At 34.4% G+C, this 22,486-nt stretch overlaps 2 protein-coding genes across 2 annotated transcripts; both read left to right on the forward strand.

The window, feature by feature from the left end:
• The first annotated feature begins 10,801 nt into the window (after positions 1–10,801).
• LOC126689216 (anthocyanidin 3-O-glucosyltransferase 5-like) lies at positions 10,802–12,615 on the forward strand. The gene has a single exon (XM_050384324.1). The coding sequence runs from the start codon at positions 10,980–10,982 to the stop codon at positions 12,423–12,425; it is 1,446 nt and encodes a 481-aa protein (XP_050240281.1). The 5' UTR covers positions 10,802–10,979; the 3' UTR covers positions 12,426–12,615.
• A 4,849-nt stretch (positions 12,616–17,464) lies between these two features.
• On the forward strand, positions 17,465–18,951 carry LOC126689219 (uncharacterized). Its single transcript, XM_050384327.1, has one exon. It carries the CDS (start codon positions 17,682–17,684, stop codon positions 18,303–18,305), a length of 624 nt encoding a protein of 207 aa, XP_050240284.1. The 5' UTR covers positions 17,465–17,681; the 3' UTR covers positions 18,306–18,951.
• Positions 18,952–22,486: the final 3,535 nt, after the last annotated feature.

Below are 22,486 nucleotides of genomic sequence, written 5' to 3' on the forward strand. Positions count from 1 at the left end.
ACAATATATATGTAACAAAGAATTGGTATAGTTTAATTGGTAAAGTCTTTTATCTATAAGTAAGTAACTTAGATTTAAATCCTGCCTAAAAACTGATTCTGTCTTTATTTGCTGATAAAGAATAACTATCATATTTAGAACGATCGTTCAAATCCTGTCATATCCCCAAAAAAAAAAAAAAAGTTTAATTCTTGCAATACAAACTTATTTTATGGAAACATGGTAACATAATTATATTCCTTTAGTTTTGTAACTTCATTGATCAAATTTTGTTTAAAATATACGCTTGAAGTTCCTCACTATTGATAGGGACTTTAATTTCCATAACCATTTCTAATCAAAGAGTCCTCTTTGCCTTTTCTAGCATCCAATTCCAAATTGTATGCAACCATCACATCAAAGTCTCCCATACTCGAACGAGTCTATGGGATTCTATCTTAAAGATCCGGTCTCAAGGTTGGTTTTGGAATGGAATTAAAGATTCTATTGTAATTTGTAATAGAGTGAGATGTCAAAGGATACCATGCTATCCATGCTAAGGTTCTAATTCCCAAGATCATCACAAACCTACCTTACCACATCAAGTTCTCCTTCTCTTTGCTTAAGGGGCCTTCAATGTAACTATGTAGCGGGCCGATTCACTACTCGTGGAAGTGGCATAGTGGTAGGAAGTTCTTACGATCCATCACTTTGCAACTCTGAGGATGTAGGTTAAAGTAATAACTAGCCTCATTATTGCACAGGTGGTCTCACGTCATTCATGAGTAAAGTTTAAGTGAGCTGGGAACAGTGACCACACATATGAATTTTTTTTTATTAAAAAAAATGTAATGGACCTATATGCAACCAATTATTTGATAATAATAATAATAATAATCAATAAATAAATAAATAAAAGAACCTTGGAGCCATTGGTTATTTGATAAAAAATGGACCTTGGTGCCATCTGAAAGGATCTGATCCATACCCCTCTCAAACAGTGGCCATGCTTTAACTAGGCCTCTCCAAATCCCTAATTGACCATCCTTTGCTTTCCTGGCTATTGTAGATCGCCAATTCAAGCATTTTGTTTGATTTAAATTTTCCCAGTGTACCACCCTCCATTTCATGCTTGGATAGAAGACTTTTTTTTTTCTTTTTTCTTCCTTTCTTTTTTTTTTTTTTTTTTTTTTTTTTTTTTTTGTCAATGTTTACCATTATGTTGTAACTAGCATAAGGAAGATGATTCTTGATCATAATATTTGGACACTATTAACTCTTGTAGTTAAGTGATGCCACTTCCAAGTCCTAACTATATATAAAATGTTGCATGATCTAGTGATTACCAAACCGATTAATCAGATGTTTTAAGAGCATAATGTATCCCCTTAATTAAAAAAAGAAAAAGAAAAAAAAAAAAAAAAGGAGATGAGGAAGAAATGAAGGAAAATCTAATACTTGATCATTTGGTACGCACTTAAGCTTCTATGGAAGAAAGAGCACTCGGATCTTAACTCAAGATATCATTATTATTTTTCGTTATCTTTAGGTTGGCAAAAACTTATATTAAAAAAAAGAAATATCTTTATGTTGGGCTTGGAATATTTAACAAATATAAACTTGCTTAAACGTTTCAATTAAAGTGGCATGATTTATTGATAGAGCGAATCCTTGACTAAATCAATACCCAATATCATCATGAACCACATTAACACAGATCTCTTTTTAACTTTTCGGGCTAATTTTTTTTTAATCTACAATATTTGTCATCTCCAATGAATGCCTGCTTAAAAAGTGAGATTGCCTTTTATTGTTATTTATTTTTTATATTACCTTTACTTATTATAATAAACAAAAATGTACTAGTGGGGAGTGTGGTGTAATTAACTGATTATATATTTTAGAGAAACAAAAGTCAGATCCTAAGATAAGTTTCGATTATAAGCAATTGGTATATATTTTAGATTATTAACTAGTTAGTGGCTTTTTTTTTTTTTTTTTTTTTTTTTTTTTTTAAGGAAAAACTAGCTAGTGTGCATGAATGATGCAATTATAAATTCGGTATTAATTCCCCCCTAGGCCCTAGGCCCCAAATTATATTGCTGGATGGTTTTGCCTGCATATGTGAAACATGCATAACTGTTATTATCAGACCGACAAAGACATTTTTATTTTTATAGTGGAAAATTATCGAGGACCAAGACAATTTCAATGCATGGAAACTTGGACTTGCCTCACTTCCCTTGGTTTACAAAGAGACCCTTGAGAATATTGCCATAGAAAAATAAATGCATTCACATTGGCATTATATTTAAATATTATATGCATACGTTAATATAGTCAAAAATATTCTCAGAAAAAGAAAAAGAAAATAATAATAACGTTGGTATGCCTGTAATGGAATAGTTATTAATGTGTAATAACAATTCAGTTATTTGGTTACATCTTTATTACATAGATTAGTTATTACATTGGAATAACTATTCTTTCATTTTTTTAGAAATTAAGTTTCAACCTATGACGTTCGCTTCTAATGATAGTTGTTTATTATCAAACCAAGTTACCAATAAGTTTTTCTTGTGTAATAACAGTTCAGTCATTTGGTTGCATCTTTATTACATGGATTAATTATTACATTGGAATAACTATTCTTTTTCTTTTTTTAGAGAGTTTCAACCTATGACGTCTGCTCCTAATGATAACTCTTTATTATCAAACCAAGACACCAATCAGTTTTTGGTGTAGGTAGAGATTAAACTCCAGATCTCTAATTCAATCATCAGAAACTTTACCAATTGAGCTAACTGAAACTAGGGGTGTCTATGTTCGACCCAACTCGCGAACACAACATGAACCTGACACGGGTTTTTTTGGGTTAGGGTTGGGCCTTAATGAGTTTGGGTCATAAACGGGTCGACTCGAAAGTGACACGATAAGAAACAGGTTATAAACGGGTTAACCCGCATAACCCACAATAGACACGTTTGACACGTCAATTTATTTGTATCAACCCAAAATGACCCACTTAACACAACCCGTTTAACTCATATAACAAATAAATATTTATTTTATTTTAGATTTGTCAGATACCTTTTATATCCAACATATATTTTAAATTTAAAAAGAAAAGTGAGTAATTACAAAAATTTACAAGGGATATAATTGGAAATTGAAACTTTACAAACCCTAGAACTACTAATACTTTTTTTTTGGCATAGAACTTACACAAATAAAATTGGATGAGCTTGTGGAAGATGTTATGAATTTGGACATCAACAAAGAATTTATGGATGATAATCATGGTCATAGTCAGGATTAGTTTACAGTTTGCTCAAATTCTTTCAATATTGATACTTAGCATTTGACGAGTTCCAAGAATATTATATTTTTGTTGAACTATGTTATTTTATTTTTGTGAAACTTTGTTATTTTGAATTTGGGTTGAAGTGTAAAGAATTTATTTCTAGATGAATGTTATATTTTTGTTGAACTATATTATTTTGAATGTGGGTTGAAAATTTGAAGTGTATGTACTACTTTTTGGGATGTAAAAAAAATTATTTCTAGATGGATGTTATATTTAATATTATGCAGGTTGAAATGGGTTGTGTTACATTCGTGTCAACCCAACACGACTCATTTATTAAGCGTGTCAAATGGGTTGGGTCAGGTCAACCCGCCTTATTAATAGGTCGAGTTAGGGTTGAAGGATCATGACACGATTATTAAATGGGTCGAGTTAGGGTTGAGCCATTTAGTTGAATACCCCTACCTTGACACGACACGAACCCAACACGCTAACCCGAATTGACACCCCTAACTGGAACTCACTGAATAACTATTCTTTAAATGGAAGAATAATTATTTCTCTTTAAAATGGATGTAATAGCTATTCAGTAGTGCATATAATAAGTTTTAAAATTAATATATTTCCAAAAATATAAAATTTTCTTATATATAATTTTTTACAAGTTTTTCGTATATAACAACCAAACTTACGGATAGTAATGGTTATTCCATTACAATATCTTTTATTTTTAGTAATAAAGATTGCTATTCCTAATGACCTACATTCAGTGTACCAGACGTACCCTTAGTATTAACATATGTAAAATTTTATAGTATAGTGTAAATTACAATTTACTCACTTGTGATTTGGTCGAAATTTAAGTTGCCTATCGGTGGTTTGAAAATTGACACTTTACTCATCTAAAGTTAGCTTAGTTAGAGTTTTGTAATTCACTTATGTTAACAATATGGCTAAATATGTAATTTTACTCTATTTTTACGTCTCCCTCATCTAAAAACACAAAAAACATAAAAATACAAGATCAAATAAGATAAATAAAGAATCTAGTGAAACACTTGCAGTATGAGATTTCAAACCACAAGTAGGTAACTTAAATTTTGGTAAAATCTCAGGTAGGTAAGTTGTAATTTTCCTTGTAGTGTGTGTGTAGAGAGAGAGAGAGAGAGAGAGAGAGAGAGAGAGAGTATTTTGAAGAAAGCACATGCAAAATAAAAAGCTGTGAGGCATTGGAATGGGGAACCAAGTGAACAAACATTCAATTATTTTATTGCCTAAGTTAAAGAATTATCAATTTTTAGAGAAGCACAGTTGTTTGTTTGTTTGTTTGTTTTTTTTTTTTTTTTTGGGTGAGAAACACATATAAACACAAACTCTACTCAAAATTCAAGAAACACAGTAATTAAACTCCATTTTAGCTAATAGATTTATAATCCAATGTGATCATTTTTAGGGGTTTATTAAGCATATTTTGGTTGAAATAGTATTTTACCTGATTCATTGTGAATAGTCTAAGAACATGTAGTTTATAAAAAATGCAAAATTGGATGTGAATCTCTACCTATGCAACTTGCTCTTTAATTTCTCTAAAGTAAAGTCCTCTTAGCCAAGATAATTTCAACCTTAACCCCAAGTCTTTTCTTTTTCCCTATATAATTGCAAGAAGGAGAGAACAAGAATGATAATATTTATAAGTGAACTTCCAAACTTACCTCAAAATGAATATTTTTAATTATTAACGTGAGCATTTATAAATTAAATCCCATTAACAAGAACTTTATAATGCAATGTAATTATTTAGTTTCGTTTATAAAGAAAACTAGTGTATAAATCCCCCTCTCTCACTTGTTGTAACAAGACATTGAAATGTCCAAGTGCTGTGATTTTCTCTCGAATTTATAAGGCCCTGTTTGGTTTGGAGGTCACTCATCACTCATCACCTATCACTCAAATCTTCTCACTCAAACTCCTAACTCAATTCTTATAACTCTAACTCATGTAAACCCATAACCTTGCTTAGTGGGTCGTTTGGGTGGAATATCTCAATGGGTTTTCCAATTCAAAAACTCAACTTTATGTCACTCATTGGGTCCCACAAAAATTTATTGTAGAGCAAGTGTACAAAATGGCAATTTTGCCTACCTGCGTTGTCTCACTGTCTCTCTCCTCTTCATGCCCATTCCACAACTCCACACTCTAGATCTCCACAACTTCAACACTCTCTAACCTCAACAGTCTCTCCACTCTCTCACCACTGATCTTCAACTCTTCAAACCCTCACTCTGCCTCTCATAAAATGAGAACCAGCTTCGGCAAAGGAAAAAAAAGGGGGGGGGGGGACCTAGATGCGTGAAGAATAGAGCAAATGAAGCCCAGGAAACTTTTCTCACCTTTCAGTACAAGAACAGAGCAATATGTGAAAGTGAAGAGAGAAAATAAGAGTCAATGAGGTGATTGCACTAATGCTAAAAATGAATAGTGCATATGACCTTTAGCTCCATAACTTCACTGGTATTTGCTTTGCATTTGATGGGACTTTACCTTCGGTTGGTACCCACTTGCTTTTAATTAATTATAACTTTGTCACCATCACCCATAACTCATGATCCGGAAACAAGCAAAATGTGTTTTCATTTTTCATCACTCTAACTCATTTTTTTTGAGTTACGAGTGATGGAAAGTGAGAAACCAAAACAAAGCCAAACAAGCACAAATGGTATGGGTCCCACTAAAAGTGAGTGATAAATGATGAAAATTAAGTAATGGGTGGTGAGAATTGGGCAAACCAAACATGGACTAAATGTCTAGATTTTGTCATTGCCTTGGGGTTTGAGTTTTTGTTTTTTAAATTGGTTTTTTAATGAGTTTGTTAGTAGAATACTTAAATAACATGATTGGACTTTTATATTATTTTTTAAAATGTTAGGATTTAATGTGATAGAGTTTCCTAAGTAGGAGGACTTTGATTCTTTTTGATAAATATTATAATTAGGGTAAATTTCACTAACTACTCTTGAGATTTGGACGAATACCAAGGAGGTCCAGAAGATTACAAAACTGACCATTTCAGTCCTTAAGTCCAAACGGAATCTAACGCCGTTATTTATTTTTGGTTTCTCTCTCTCACCCTCACATGGGTCCCTTCTTTCTTCTGACTCTCTTTCTTCTCACCTTTTCTTCTCATCACTCTCTCTGACTCCCTCATCCTTTCCACTCTCAAACCTTTCTTTGACTCTCACGTTCCTTTCTTCTCTATCGTGGTCTTTGCGATGGTGTGGTGGTATGGGTAAGCAGTTTTGGTGAGTTTCGGTGTGGATCGGTGTTGGTTCTGTGGTCTTTGAGCGGCAACGTCGTGCTATGGCTTAGCAGTGGTTCGTGGGTTTTGGTGTGGGTCGACGGTGGAGGTTTGTGATTTTGGTTTGGATTAGTTATAGGTTGGCGGTGGTGGTTTGTGATTTTGGTTTGGATCGGTGGTGGGTTGGCGGTGGAGGTTTGTGGATTTTGGTTTGGATTGGCAAGGTGGATTTGCTTTGGTTTGAGCAAAGGCTTTGTGGGTTGCGATGAGAGGTGGCCGGTGGTTGCAAGATCCCAATCTGGCAGAGCTCACCATCATGGGTATGGTTTTTTTAAAAAAAAAAATTGTTGATTTGGGTTTGTTTGGGTTTGGTTTTGTTATGGGTCTTGGTTTTGTTTTGAAATGTTTTTGATCTGGGTATGTTTGAGGTTTGATGTTGGATGATTGTTTGTTTGGGTTGATCTATGTTTGATTGTCTTATTGGTCATTTGTTGAGTTTGAAACCTTATGGCTAGCTTGAGCTTGACATTGAGAGAGTTTCTGGCGTGAAGAAGAGAGAGCAAAGAGAAATGGATGAGAGGACTGAGGTTAACGGTGTTAGAGTCCGTTTGGACTTAAGGACTGAAATGGTCAGTTTTGTAATCTTCTGGACCTCCTTGATATTTGTCCAAATCTCAGGGGTAATTAGTGAAATTTACCCTTATAATTAATTAAAAAAAAAAAATCAAAGATCCTTATTCATTCATATCAAAGTATCTTCAAATAGGGTACCCCATAACTAAGTGACTAAGTGACGTGTCTTCCGAAAGGAATATTGAATAATTTCACGGACATGCATGTTAGCTTTGAAAATGATACATGGTAACAACTAACAGTCAGCATGACAGTATGACACTTGCAGATGTTTGTGTATATATATGCAATAGCAATGAATGGTCGAGATTGAAAGTTGAAAAAAACAACTTTTAATTTTAACTATTAAATACAAAAAGTTGAAAAATAGTTAAAAGAAGTAAAAATGTTAAAGTTAAAATTTAATAATGGTAAAAATTTATGTGAGAAGAAGTAGAGTAATTGCTCCGAATATAAATCCATATATAAATATATATATATATATATATATATATTTTTTTCCCCCCCGTAATTGGCATCTGCTATGGTACGGTTCTATTTATGGTTCCGTATGGTCATATGCTCTATTTATTTTTTGTGCATTTTTTAATCAACTTTCTCTCTTCTCTAGTAAAATATCTTTACTTTTTTTCTCTCACATCCACTCATAGCTGTTATTGGACTAGGGGGCAATGGCGCCCCGCGCCCCCTCCCCCCCCCCCCCCCCCCCCGCGACGCGCTAAATTTTTTTCAAAAAAATATTACTATATTAATACGTACTAATTTTAGTAATTTTGTTCAATAAAATTACATTTTGTCCCTCTTAATTATGACATCAATTCTTTTGAGAATAGTGTTATAGCCAAAAATGTTTTTACAACATTTATACAAACTATTGAGGTAGCAAATTCTTATTGGTTTGTACACTTGCATCACGTTTTAGTTATCAATAACCACTTACCACATTATCATTTTGTAAAAAAATTGTAGTTTTAGCATTTTTCACCTTTTAAAGGACATAAAAAATTAATAGATTAAATCTAAAACAAAATATACAAGCCCAAAAAAATTAGCCCAACAACAAAAATTACTAATAATAAAACTAAAAAAATTAAGTCCAATCAATCTATTTTACCCAGAACAAACAACTTGGCCATTTAAAAAATTTTAAACAAAAATCCTTAGTAGTAAAGTAGTAGACTCAAAGGTTGGAGCAGCTACATACAACTAGCAGTAGAGTCGCCCCCCCTACTCCAAGTCCTGGCTCCGTCCTTGCATCCTCTCACCCTGAAACTCTCTCTCTCTCTCTCTCTCTCTCTCTCTCTCTCTCTCTCTCTCTCTCTCTCTCTCTCTCTCTCTCTCTCTCTCTCAGCCACTCATCCTCTCACCATCAAATTCATTCTCTCACCCTTTGAATACTGACCAAATTCCTCTAATAAAGAATAAATAATTAATTAAAAAGAAGAAATAAAGAATATTTAAATAAAATAGTAAAAAGAATGGAACATGTGATATAGAATGTATTATAAAGTGTTGTGCCAAAATAGAAATAGTAACTTTTTAATGTGTTAAAATAGTATTTTTTTTAACAATACTTGATGCTAAAGCTCTAATATTTAACAAACTACTCCGAGTCTATGACCAAAGTTAGTGAAGTTTTTTTTTTTTTTTTTTTTGGGTGTGGAGAAAGAACAAAGGTTAGTGAAGTTGATACGCATTTTTCAGTTTTTTCTTTTCAATTTCTTTGAGTTTTAAACATATAAATTTTTTATAAAATTTGGTACACACAATATCACCTAAAATGCTACTTGCCAGTGCTAGCAAACCCAGTTTGATTGTCATTCGCATCACATGCTACCGGTTCCTATCTAACTCAGTAGCATCTGTATAATAGCACCATTATTGCTACATGTTTTCAACGTACTCAATAGTCAATATCATGTAGCACTATTTTCTTTTAATAAAAAAAAAAAAAAAATCACCTTTTTGCAATGTTTCTTTAATTCTTTCGCATGTAGTTTTCACTTTTCACTTTGGGAAAAAACTGACATAAATACTTGAGTTATAATATCTGAGAACGTGATTTAAAAATCACATTTTTAGTTTATGAAAACACTGTAAAATAAACACTTCTTTTTAACTTTAAATGGGTATCTAGGTGATAAGTTCATTGATTTGAGATTTGACGTAAACTATGCTAGTTTAAAGTCAATTTAATTACCATACTATCAATCAATAGAATTTTTGGTGTCTTATTGATAAATAGTGAAATAGTCTATTTAAAAGCTAAAACATCACTTATATATTAATATATTTAAAAAAAAGAGAGTAAATCTTTGTAAATTTTGGTACACATGCAGTATACCTTAGAGTATCCACAGCAGTGGATCTATAATTTTGGCTATTTAGTATCAATAAAAGTTACTTTATTTATTTTACCTACACATGTTGCAGCAGTGGATCTATTTTAGCTTTTAACACAATAAAATAATATAAATATCACAATAAAATATTATAACCACTATAATAAAATAATATATACCAATATTAAAAAAACTCACAGCACCAACCACAACCACCTCTACCATCAGCCATAGCCACAGCCACCACCACCACCAACACTAGCAACAGCAGCAGCACCACCACCAGTACACAGTAGGGAAAAAAAAAAAAAAAAAAAAACCTAAATCTCCAATCTTTTTCCTCAGCCACAGCCACAACCACCACCACCACCACCGCAACCACCACCACCACTAGCAGTCCACAGCAGCAAAAAAAAAAAAAAAAAAAAAAAAAAAAAAAACCCAAAGCTTGGATCGACGGAAAAACCCACGACAAGGAAGGCAGCGGCAGCATCGATGATGAAACCCAGAGAAACCCAGAGCTTGGATCGACGATGAAACCCAATGGCGGCTTGGGGCTTGGGTCGGCTTGGGTTGGTGACGTTGAGGCCGGCGGAGGCGTGAGTCGAAGACGTTGAGAGAGAGAGGCACAGACTGGGCGATGGGGCTTGGGGAGATCGGCGATGGGGCTTGGGGTGGGTCGGCGGAACTGATCGACAATGAGGGAGCTGGCCGGCGAGTTGAGGGATGAGGGAGATGAGGGAGCTGGCCGGTGAGCTAGAAAGAAATTTATCAGATGGGAGCTTGAGAGTGATGAGATAGAGGACGGTGAGATTAAGAATAAAAGAATGAAAAAAAATAAACAACCCAATATTATTTTAATCCAGGGGCTGAATAAATTTTTTTTTTTATTTTTAGATGATTGCTACAGTGCACATCTATCTATAGATGTGCACTGTAGCAGTTCAGCTAAAAATTATTGCTATACCTCCATTGCTGCATGACCCTTTTTAATATTTTGGTGGAGCTAAAATAACATTATAACTATTTAACTCTACTGTTACAAATGCTCTTATTAGCTTATCCTACTGGCTAGCAAGTGCTACCAACCCCGGTTTGATAGTCATTCACATCACTTATATATTAATATATTAAAAAAAAAAAAGTAAAATTTTGTAAATTTTGGTACACTTGCACATGCAGATACAGTATGACCTTATCGACTTGTCCTACTAGCCAGTGCTAGTAACCCTATCATGAGACACATCTACGTGAGAGAAGAAGGGAACATTATTTTCGGAACACTTAAGTTTGATAGTCATCCATATCACATGATACTGGTTCCGATATAACCAAGTATCCTTTCTGTATAATAGCCCCTTCATTGCCACACCATTTTGCCTTTTGTGTCTACAGAACCCACTTGGTTTAATTAATTGCATCCATGGAAACCTCAAAGCCTCATGTAGCATTACTTCCTCTCCCCGGAATGGGCCATTTGATCCCATACCTTGGTCTCGGCAAACTCTTTGCCACTCACCACAACTTCAAAGTCAAAATCTTCCTTGTCAGCATTGATCACTCATCACAAACAGAGTCCAAAACTATCATCTCAGAAATGAGCAATGAGCTCTGCAACATTGTGCAACTCCCCCCAGTTGACATCACTAGCCTCGTTGATCCCAATGCTACAATTGGTGTAAGGCTCCCAGTAACGATGCGGGAAATCGTGCCAGCCTTTCGGTCATCAATAGCTACAATGAAGCCATGTCCAACCGTTCTCATCACTGACATTTTTGGAACCGATGCTTTCTCAGTCGCAGATGAGTTTGACATGTTAAAGTACGTTTTCGTTTCCCCACATGCATGGTTCCTTGCATTGACTATATACACTCCAATACTGGATAAGGAGGTGAAGGGTGAGTATGTTCACCAAAAAGAGCCACTGAAGATTCCAGGTTGTGCTTCTGTTCGTGTTGAGGATTTGTTTGATCCTTTATTGGATCGGACTAATCAACAATATGATGAGTATATGCGTGCAGGGATTAGGCTGAGAATGAGTGATGGGGTTTTGGTGAACTCTTGGGAGGAGCTTCAGCCTAGTACATTTGCGGCTTTGAGAGATGATAAACTACTTGGTTGTGTACTAAAGAGTCCAGTGTACCCAGTTGGTCCAGTTGTAACACAATCAGATGACTCGTCCAAGAGTGGCTTGCTGTTTGATTGGCTAAACAAGCAACCAAATGATTCTGTGGTGTATGTGTCATTTGGGAGTGGTGCAACACTATCACACGAGCAAATGACTGAGCTAGCTTTTGGGCTGGAGTTGAGCAAGCAGAGGTTTGTATGGGTGGTACGCGCACCCACTGAGAAATCTGGGGATAAGGCATATTTGAAGGGGAGGAGTGGTGATGAAAATCATGACCAATTTGGGTACTTACCCAAAGGGTTCATGTCAAGGATCCAAAATGTTGGATTTGTGATCTCAGATTGGGTTTCACAAGTGGACATCTTGAGCCACCCTTCTATTGGAGCGTTTATATCTCATTGTGGATGGAATTCAACACTGGAGAGTATTTTGAATGGTGTCCCTATAATTGCATTTCCACTCTTTGCAGAGCAAAAGATGAATGCTACGATGCTTACAGAGGAATTTGGCATGGCAGTCCGATTGGAGGTTTTGCCATCAAACAAAGTGGTGGGAAGGGAGGAGATACAAAATAAGGTGAGGAAGATCATGGTAGACAAAGAAGGGCATGGAATAAGGGATAGGGTTAATGAACTGAAATATAGTGCTGAGAAAGCTCTGTGCAAAGGTGGTTCCTCCTACAGGGCACTGTCTGAATTGGCAAAAAGCTTTGAGGCCCGCATGCAACTCCAGAATGAATAAGAAAGCTCCATTACCCATAACGCATGAGTGATCATGCTTTTTAGGATTAGGATAAGATATGGTGTATCATTTGTCAATGTTTAAAGTTTCTCTCGAAGTGCCAAGGTCTTTGTAGTCAACTGGCATATTATTATGGTGTTGCCAATTGAAATATTGGTGTTGGTAATAGAAATATTTACATTTCAAATCTCTCTCATCCCCGATTATTGAATTATTCAAAAAAAAAAAAAAAAGTTTTTGTTACTATACGCATTAAACAAGATACATGACCTAACACTTAGTGAGATACAAGACTCACACATGATCATTTTAAGATAAATATTTGTTTGGGATCTATTTATTTTATTGAAACTAAAATTTTTTTGCTGAAAATACTGTAGATAAAAATAAAAATTAGTTGAAATAGTACAGTGTGACGTATGAGTAGTATCAAAAAGTGCAGTTGAGCTCATGAATAGTAGCAAAAATAAGTTAAATAATAAAATAAGCTTGCTTTTTAATTTAGAACCAAACATACATTGGATAGGAATTATTTTCCTGACGTTTTACGTTTTTTTTTTTTTTTTTGATGCACGCGTTTCAATTTTTAGAAGATAAAGTGCATTGTTTATGTACTATTTACGGGACTCACAACCACTCTATTTAGAAAAAAAAAAAATTAAAAATAGGTTTCACGGTACTATTCACACATTTAAAAATTATTTTACTACAGTGTTTTTATTTTTTAGTTTTCAGCAAAATAAATTGTATCCAAACGGACCCTAAGTGTGCGTTTGGATTGAAATGAAAAATTAAAATTATTTTACTATTCAGCTTATTTTTACTACTATTTATGGCCTTACTACACTTTTTGACATTATTTATGAGCTACATTATACTATTTTAACTAATTTTTACCTTTAATTATAGTACTTTCAGCAATAGTTTTTCAATTTCAGCAAAATAAGCTGTATCCAAACAAACCCTAAGTGTCACATCTGCATTGCGATGAATTTGCACAAAAGCATTAAACGCAATTCTAACCCTTTTTTAATATTTTATTTATTTAAGGATTGCTTCTTTTTTTTCTTTTATTTTTTGGAGAAAATATTAAGGATTGCTTTATGACACATTCTGCTAATTTTTAATGGCATTTAACAATGTAACACCCACGAAAAAAGAATTAACGAAAAGGATTGTCCAACCTTAAAAGATTATAGCTTGTGAACAAATAAACCCAAATGAGGAGGGACGTTTTTTGCAATAATTAAGATGTGGAATTTGTATTAGGGTTAATTTTGATAGTCCAATGCTTAGAAGAAAAAGGTAGTCAAATAAAATGATATCAAAAGGGAAATCTCAATTTAAAATACTATATAAGTATATATGGTATCCTAATTAATATGATAACTTCACTGTGGGGTCCAGTAATCGGCGGGCCAGGCCCGTTTGCTGAGGAAGGGTCCAAAGGCCCAAGCCTAAAAAGGTCATGGCCAGAGTTCAAGAATAGTGTGGCCCAATTGGCCCGGAGAAGCAGCCGAGGACAGTGCAGTCCTCGGCTGACCCAAGAAAAAGGGCAGAAAGGTAAAAGGGCGTGCTCAAAGGGGAAATCTAAAATATCTAAGAGAGGCTCCCTTTGCCACCATCCCCATGCATATCTTTGCGCCTAACAGAGCCTTATCCATTAACTTTATCAACAACTCTCAATGACTTAGGTCTGAGACTGATGGGACAAGTATCAGTCTCAGAAGGGGTCGACCCTACACGTGGACGAAGGAAATTGAACGCATGCGAGTATAAAAGAAAAAATATGTAACCTAAAAGGGAGGCTCCTCCAGTCCCACTAAAAGGAAAAAGGGCTTTAGAGGCAGATATATTGGAACCATGCATAAATATCTTAACAAAAAAACACAGCCGGGTAAACATGGCTTAGCCTTTCGATCCCACTCTCTACAAATGATATTGTACGGGCCCATTTACGTGCGAACCCAACTCAACTGCGGTTTAACGCAAATCGTGTGCCTACATTCACAATTAGGTTGTTGAACTTTCTAAAAAAAATTGATTGATGAACTTTTCTTGTATTAGGATTGTAGGACAATTCTCATTCTAAACTATCAATTAATCTATTTGTTTGGAAATAGAGTAAGTTTATTTATAATAAAGATTTAATTTTCATGAATTTAAAAGTTTACATTGCTTTCTAAAAAATATAAATAAAAGGGTTTACATTTTACGTCATTATTTCAAATTTTATCATGTTCCATAAAATATGATATAGAGAATATGTAATTTTTATCGTGGAGCAACTTTTGTTAATGTTGTACCCTTCAATATATTTATAATAGATGTATTTTTTGACAACTCGACTGATGGATCATATTCTACCATTTTCAAAATATCAAAATAATAAGAGATTAATGATTTTCTCGTTTAGAAAAATGTTGAAAATCAAGATTTGATATATTATATAGCAAACAGCATTTTGATCAATTTGTAAATTTGACATATATATTAAGAAAGAAGAGAGCATGTAATCGAACACCAAGATTTGCAAAATAGCAATTCTCTTAAATAATGATTTATAAACAATTGCACTAAAAACACTCCTTAATAGAACCCTTTTTAATTATTAATTAATTCCGACATGCCAAGATTTTTATTTGTTGATTATATATATATATATATATATATTAATATGTATAGGGAGTAAAGTGCAACGAACCTTGTGAAGTTGTTTGGCTCACCAGAAAGCACCCAAACCCAACCCCAAAGGACTAATATATTTATTATATATGACTATTATTGGTCATCATACGGCTACCTCAACATGGTCCCCACCCACCCAAAAAATAATTTTAATTTCCATCGAAAAGATAGAAACACGACAACCAACCCTATCCTCCATCCCCAGATTTAACGACGTCAACCTCGTAATTGGTGCCAGACATCGACAGCTAAGCAAAACCCCAAATTACAAACAAAACACCAAACTAACACCGTCGTAACGGCAAACCAGGTCGCCCCACCAATATAATAACACACCATTTCTAAGAGCATCCACAGCAGATGTTGTAAAAAAAATGCTATTTTGCCACACCAAACACCTACTTTATTATTTTACCACATCATTTTACAATATCGCATTTATCAGATGTTTTATCCTTCAATTTTATATATTAAAATAATATTTTCTACACATTAAAATAATATTTTATACACATTAAAATAATATATCTAACACAATAAATAACAACCACAACACTACTGCCGTCGTCATCGCCGCCGCCGCCTCTGCCGCCGCAGCCACAATCTATTGCAAAACAAAAAACAGATCAACTCAAACCCAGAAAACACCCCGATCAACTCAAACCCAGAAAACACCCCGATCAACTCAAACCAAACCCATAGAAAACACTCCGATCAACTCAAACCCACTAGCACCGGCGACCCACGATCAAGATCTCACCTCACCTCAACGTCGATGCCCACGATCGTGACGAACACACCGATCTCACCTCAACGTTGATGCCCACGTCGATTCCGATCGATGATGACGATGACGATGCTCGGAGAGATCGGCGATGACGATGCAAAATGCAACCGGTGAGAGATCGGCGATGAAGGATCGGCGATGACGATTGGCGATGATGGATCGGCGATGACAGACGTGAGAGAGAAGAGAATCGGTGAGAGAGAACAGAGGTGAGAGAGGAGAGAAAATAATAAACTGAAGAGAGAGGAGAGAGAGAAGGGAATAAAAAAATATTATTCAGTATACCATTTTTGTCCGTACAGTGGCAAATATAAAATGGTACTGTTCATATGTTGTAAAAATTATGGCATTTGGAATATCTGATAAAGATGATTTTTGGTGATTGGTGTGGTAAATGTGCCAAATATTTAGCATTTGGCACATTTACCACATCTAGTGTGGATGCTCTAAGAAATATATGAACGCTTGAATTTTTGTTTGATGCTTTATGGTAATTCTGACGTGGCAGATAAAAATTCATAAAGAGAAAATAGTAACTTTATGTTAATCATATATAATTTACCATATTAGATTTGTGGTAAAATAGTGTAAACAAAAAGTTGTGATTCTTGAACAACTATTGACAAGTTGTCATTGATATATATACAAGAAGTAATAAAAACTTCTCCATTCAATTGTAATGAAAGATTTTATTTATCTCGAGTTCTCGACTCACATAAATAATGGCAAAATTTTTGTATGCATTGGACGCATGAAATATTGTTTATGAATAATGAGACTTGCTAAAGTATAATTGGACCTATTACTTATAAAAAAAAAAATTGGACCTATTACGATGACAACACGTGGCTAAAAGTAAAAACATATTATCATCTTAACAAGTTCAATAACACTAAACCACCAAACCAATGCCCTCCATCATAACAGTAAATTAGGTCGGCCAACCCCCGACACACATTCCATTTCTAAGATAATTAGAGAGAATATAGGAACACTGCTTCTTTTTTACCTAAAATTCTAACGTAGTAGATAGTGAGTGACAAAGAGAAAAATAGTAAATTTCTATAAAAGCGACAAGTAAAATTTATAATTTACCACATCAGAATTATTATCAAATTATTCTAAAAAAGGATGTGATTCTAGAGCAACTCAGACAACTATTGACAAGTTGTCAATGATATGTAAACGAGTACTAATAAAAACTTATTCATACTCAACCTAAGTTCGGGTAAGTAAAAACGTGTTATCATCGTAACGGATTCAGTAGTATGAGATGGATTATTGCATGAGAGAGAGAGAGAGAGAGATTATTGTATAATTACTTTTTTTTTGGTTCAAAGCAAAAGAGAGAGACCCAGTCTGGTCATCCACTTGTTTTTTTTTTTTTTTTTTTTGGGGGGTTGGTCATCAACTTGTTATGCAAGATCAAACGTGGCAGGCGAATACGCGTGGATAGAACGAAGGTGGGTACGAAGCTTTCTCTTTCTATTTTTTTTTCCTATCTATCTCGCTCATACCCAACCCATAGTCCCACTTTTTTCTCACTTTCTCTCCTTTATATAAAGCCCTCCCCACCTACAAAACACTCATACCAAAAAACAGACCCATTTTCAGCAGAGCAGAAAAAAAACACCAACCAAAAAAAAAAAAAAAAAAAAAAAAAAGAATTATTCTTCCCCTAGATAAAACTACAGAGAAATTTTCATTTCTTTGTTCTTGTAAATCATCACTATTTTTCGCTCTCTTTTTTTGTAATTTATAGAGAAAATTGATTTGAAGCTATGGGTACGGAGATCTTGCGGCCGCAGGATTGTTTGATCGAACGGATTAGAGTTCCACAGCCGGCGGTTTTTTATCGCCGGAGAAACTATGGAAACCCTAACTTTAACTATCCTAACACTAGATCTAGCCGGAAACCGGCGGTCCGGCAGGAGAAGCCGGAGAAGAAGAGGTATGTCACCACTTTGGAGCCGTCGGTCTCGAAGAGGTCGAGCTCTGCGGACGATCTGAGAGTGGCGAAGTCCGGTCCGGCGATGGAGAAGGTGACGATTTTGAGAAGAGGCGAGTCGTTGGACTCGAAGATCAAGAGCGAGTCTAGGAAGGAAGGTGGTGGTGGTGGTGGTGTTGAAGGTTTGGTCGTGACGTCGACGGAGAGGCTAGGTCCGGCGCCGGAGATGGTGCCGAAGCAGATCCGGATTGTGGATCCTAGATCTCCGTCGCCTCCTACTCCACCTCCGATGATGAGAAAGTGCGACATGTACGCCGGATCGGCGTTCGCGATGTCTCCGGCGCCGAGCTCGCTTCCGCTACCGTCGTTCTCGAAGAAAAAGCAAGTAGTTTCCGGCATCGTCGTCGACGACTCGGCCACCAGAGACCTGAGGCGTTTGCTTCGTCTCGATTTGTGAGGTCCATTTTCAAAAGCAAGTTTAACACAGAAAAAAAAACCGGGTTTTTGCGTCTTAAACCCGCTTTCAAAATTAGATCCGAGTCTGAACCGATCCGGATCCGAATCTGTTTCACCTTCTCTCTATCTCTATCTCTAGAACCGTCTCTTTGGTTTCGTCTCTTTTAAGTAAATCTCGAGCTTCAAGGTCAGAACAGTCCGTGATTTTTTTAAACGGAGGGTAGATCTGGAAATCGGGAAAATTATGTTGGCGAAGAAAAAAATTATTATTAGATTATGGGTGGTTTATTTGTAATATCTTGGGGTTGATTATGGGTAATTTAGGGTTGTTTATCTGGGAATATATAATTGAAGGAGAGGGGTTGATTTGTAATTTGGGAAAAAATAGTTTGGGGTTTGTTCTGCTCTGTTGTGAATTTGTGAGAGGGCTTTTGTGTACCCTATTGTATTGTAAAGTAAGATAAAACATTAGGGGAAAAATTTGGGTAAGGGTCTTAATATTTTTTTGGGTTTAATTTGTGTTAGGTGTTGTTTAGTTCAGTTGTGTACTTTTTTTTCTTGTTATTTGTTATGTTATAGCTTGTAAGTAAAGGGAGGTTGTTTATGTATTCCATTTTTTATACTAGATCTTCTAGAATGTTTTGTAATGGAGGAATCTGTTGTGTCTTTCTTAAGTTCTATTTCATGGTTGCAAGACTCTTGGTGATGATGGTTTAACTTTGAAGCTATCTTTAAAAGTCCGGACCAGCCAAAAATGACTTCAAAATTTCAATACCAAATAGGTGATCATGTTAAAAATGTGATGATGAAAATTATAGTCGGTTTGTGACTTTGTGCTTTGTGGTTGTGGCCTTGTGGGGTTGTTTATCAAAAGAAAAAAAAAGTGCTATGTGGGTTTTTTTTTAAAAAAAATAATAAAAATTAAATAATTGCATTTTGGGGCCCAAGGGAATATGCTTGGCATTTTTGTTTTCCAGATATTATTTTTGGGGAAAAAAAGGGGTTCAATGATTTTGTGTGATTGTGATTGTGTTTGTGCGGTGAGAAGGGGACTGGGGTCCACTGATTTCTTTCATCTAATTGTGTTGTCTCCACTATGCCGTGTGGTGCCCTCCGCACCTCAAGGGTCCCAAATGACAGCTAAGACTTTCTCGTCCATATTGATGGCCACCGACCTAAAATGTGTACGTACCACGTATATTGATTCTATTGGTTCAGACTTTATAGAGACATCCAAATTATTTCTGGTGTGGTCTTTATTTGATTTGATATATTTTTGTGTGTGTATATATATATATATTCTTTTCTATAGGAGGAGCTGGGGGCTGGGGCCTGTGAGGGTTAAATATTATTTGATTCAATAATTCAGATTCAAATGAATTTTAAACAATTGAAGCTGGAACAATTTGAGCAAATTACTTCTGATTAATAAAAATTTCTTCAACCAATTTAATAATGCTCAACTAGTTTTTTAGTTTTTGTTTGGGAAAAAAAAAAAACCCACTTGATTTGTTATCTGAGTGTTTCTACGAAATGGGGAAAATTCAACCAATTTAATAATGCTCAACTAGTTTTTTAGTTTTTTTTTGGGAAAAAAAAAAAACCCACTTGATTTGTTATCTGTGTTTCTACGAAATGGGGAAACATGTTGGGATGTTCTTTGTCAAGGAAAAAAAAAAAAAATCTTGAGTGGTCTATTATTATGTTCATATGAACTCATCTATAGCCAATTTGAAAGATAGAAGCAGGGACAAATTTTCCACCAGATGTGTGGACAAGACTTCAAACCCAGCTCATAGATGCAATAGCTTTAAATCAGGTTCAAGGGTCGGAATTTTGTGATTTTGGGGCTCATTGATTCTTACATGTGAAAAGACAGGAGTTTGGATACAAACTTGGGTTACGAACTAACAATAAGAAATTGACATGTCTTAGTAAGTAGACGTATCACGTATGTCATCTTAGTATCGTTGATTGTTAGCTAAAATTACTGTAAGTTTGTAGCTAAACTTTGTCTCATCGCAATATATTTCTATTATATGCTTCTCTAAAAAAAAAAGTGTTGGGTTATATATGATAGGGTTTGGTTTCTTTGTTACTTTTTTAACTGGACATTTTTTGTAGTTTTAAATATACAATAACAAGTAGTAGTGAATTTTAATCTCTACATTTTATTTAGTTAGTGGGTGATGTAACAATTTCTCATTAAAATAAAATGAGATGTTAGATAAAAAAGTATTGGAGATAAGTCAAACCCTATATGATATAGACCTAATCTCATTCAAAGATTCTTAATGACAAATTAATCCTTGTCTTTTATGGCAAGATTGTTAATCATTTTCTACAATAGCGTGTCTTATGTTATCTTTGAATGAATTTTTCTAGGAAGAGTTGAACAAAGGGTCTTGACTCTTGAGCAAGATGTTACTATGTTAGGTGAGATGGCCCTTTCAGATGTGTTACGAAGACTATTTTTTAGCTTGTTGAAAACTTGAAAAGTCTAAATTAATAACCCGACGTGTACAAATAATCCGAACCCAAGATTGGAGGGTTGAAAATCACTATTTGCAAACTTGAAAAGTCAAATTATCAGTTTGCTTGATTTATTTTTATTTATTTTTAGAACAAACTATACTAATAAAAAATCAGTAATAGGAAACTAACAACTCAGCTAAGTACATAATAATCAAAGGACTAAAAGTTTTGGGGCAAGATTTAAATTCACAGCTAAGTTAACAACAAAGATGCAAAATTTAAACGGGAGAGGACTATCCCTTAAAAGTAAAGTAACTCATCAATTTTTCTGTAAGTCTATAAATACAATTTTAGATATGAATGAAATGCATCAAACTAGAAGTAAAAGAAGGCTAGTGTAATAACTAGCCTCTTGAGCATAGGCTTCTCTATTTTTTTGACAAAAGTTAATAATTTGCGTCCATTATAAGTTGGAATTATTACACTATATGTGAGTTGTGTAATCAAATAGGGATAATGTCCTAATTTTTAGCAACATTCTTTGGTATTTATGTGAGTTGTGTAATCAAACGGGGATAATGTCCTAATTTTTAGCAACATCCTCTAGCACCTATGTGAATGAGTTGTGTAATCAAATAGGAATAATGTCCTAATTTTTAGCAACTTCCTCTAGCATATATGTGCAAGTACACTTTAGTGAGAGTTAATTTGAATTCCAAATAAAAGTGGTAATTCATACGAAGAAATACCTAAAATTTAGGAGCTTGTGGGTTTTATTTAACAAATTAATTAGATAGGGATAATGTCCTAAATTTTAGCAACTTCCTCTAGTATCTATTTGCAAGTTAAGTTTCACTGAGAAAAAAAAAATGCCTAAAATTTAAGGGTATGTTTGGTACACTAAATGTAAATTACAACAGGAATGATAATTTTTATTTATTATAATGGAATAACTAAACCAATTCATTAGTTTGGTTGTAAGTTGTAACATTAGAATAAAACTTACGATCTATTTTAGGAAATATCTCATTCATACAATTATATTTTCTAGAAAATAATAAATTTTAAATTTTAGAGAGATGAGTTATTTTTTGGTGATTTTTTATTTCCATAATTGTTGGGTGGATATGGAAAGTTTATTTATTTGGAAATATATTAATATTAGAAATTATTACATCTATTAAAGAATAGCTATTATAACCCTTTTAGAGATGAATAATTATTCTTCATTTTAAAGAATAGCTATTCATAAGGAATGACTATTCCTGTAATAAAAATATAACCAAACTATTGAATAGCTAAATCATAGGAATAACTGTTACATTGTAGTGTTTATTACAGTCTACAAACGTGCCTTAACAAATTAATCAAATAAAGATAATGTCCTAATTTTTAGCAACTTTAAAATCCACATCTTGAAAGCCAGCTTAAAGTATGCAACTTGAAATCCACGGTTTAGAAGCCCCTATAGTAGTATAGATAAAACACCTACTCAGTTGGGGTCAATTTTTTATTTTTTATTGTTTATTGTTTATTTTATTTTAGATCTAGCAAGAAAAACCCAACAGAAAAAACAAAAGCACCTTAAACAGATGAACACAGGAAATAAGTAGGCTGATTGAACGTGAATGAGCCCATGATGAGCCATCACACTCTTGGTCTATATGGAAGACCAAAATAGGGCCTCAGACCCAAACCAAAACTTGT

Source organism: Quercus robur, chromosome 6 (assembly GCF_932294415.1).
Source record: "Quercus robur chromosome 6, dhQueRobu3.1, whole genome shotgun sequence".
NCBI lineage: Eukaryota > Viridiplantae > Streptophyta > Magnoliopsida > Fagales > Fagaceae > Quercus > Quercus robur.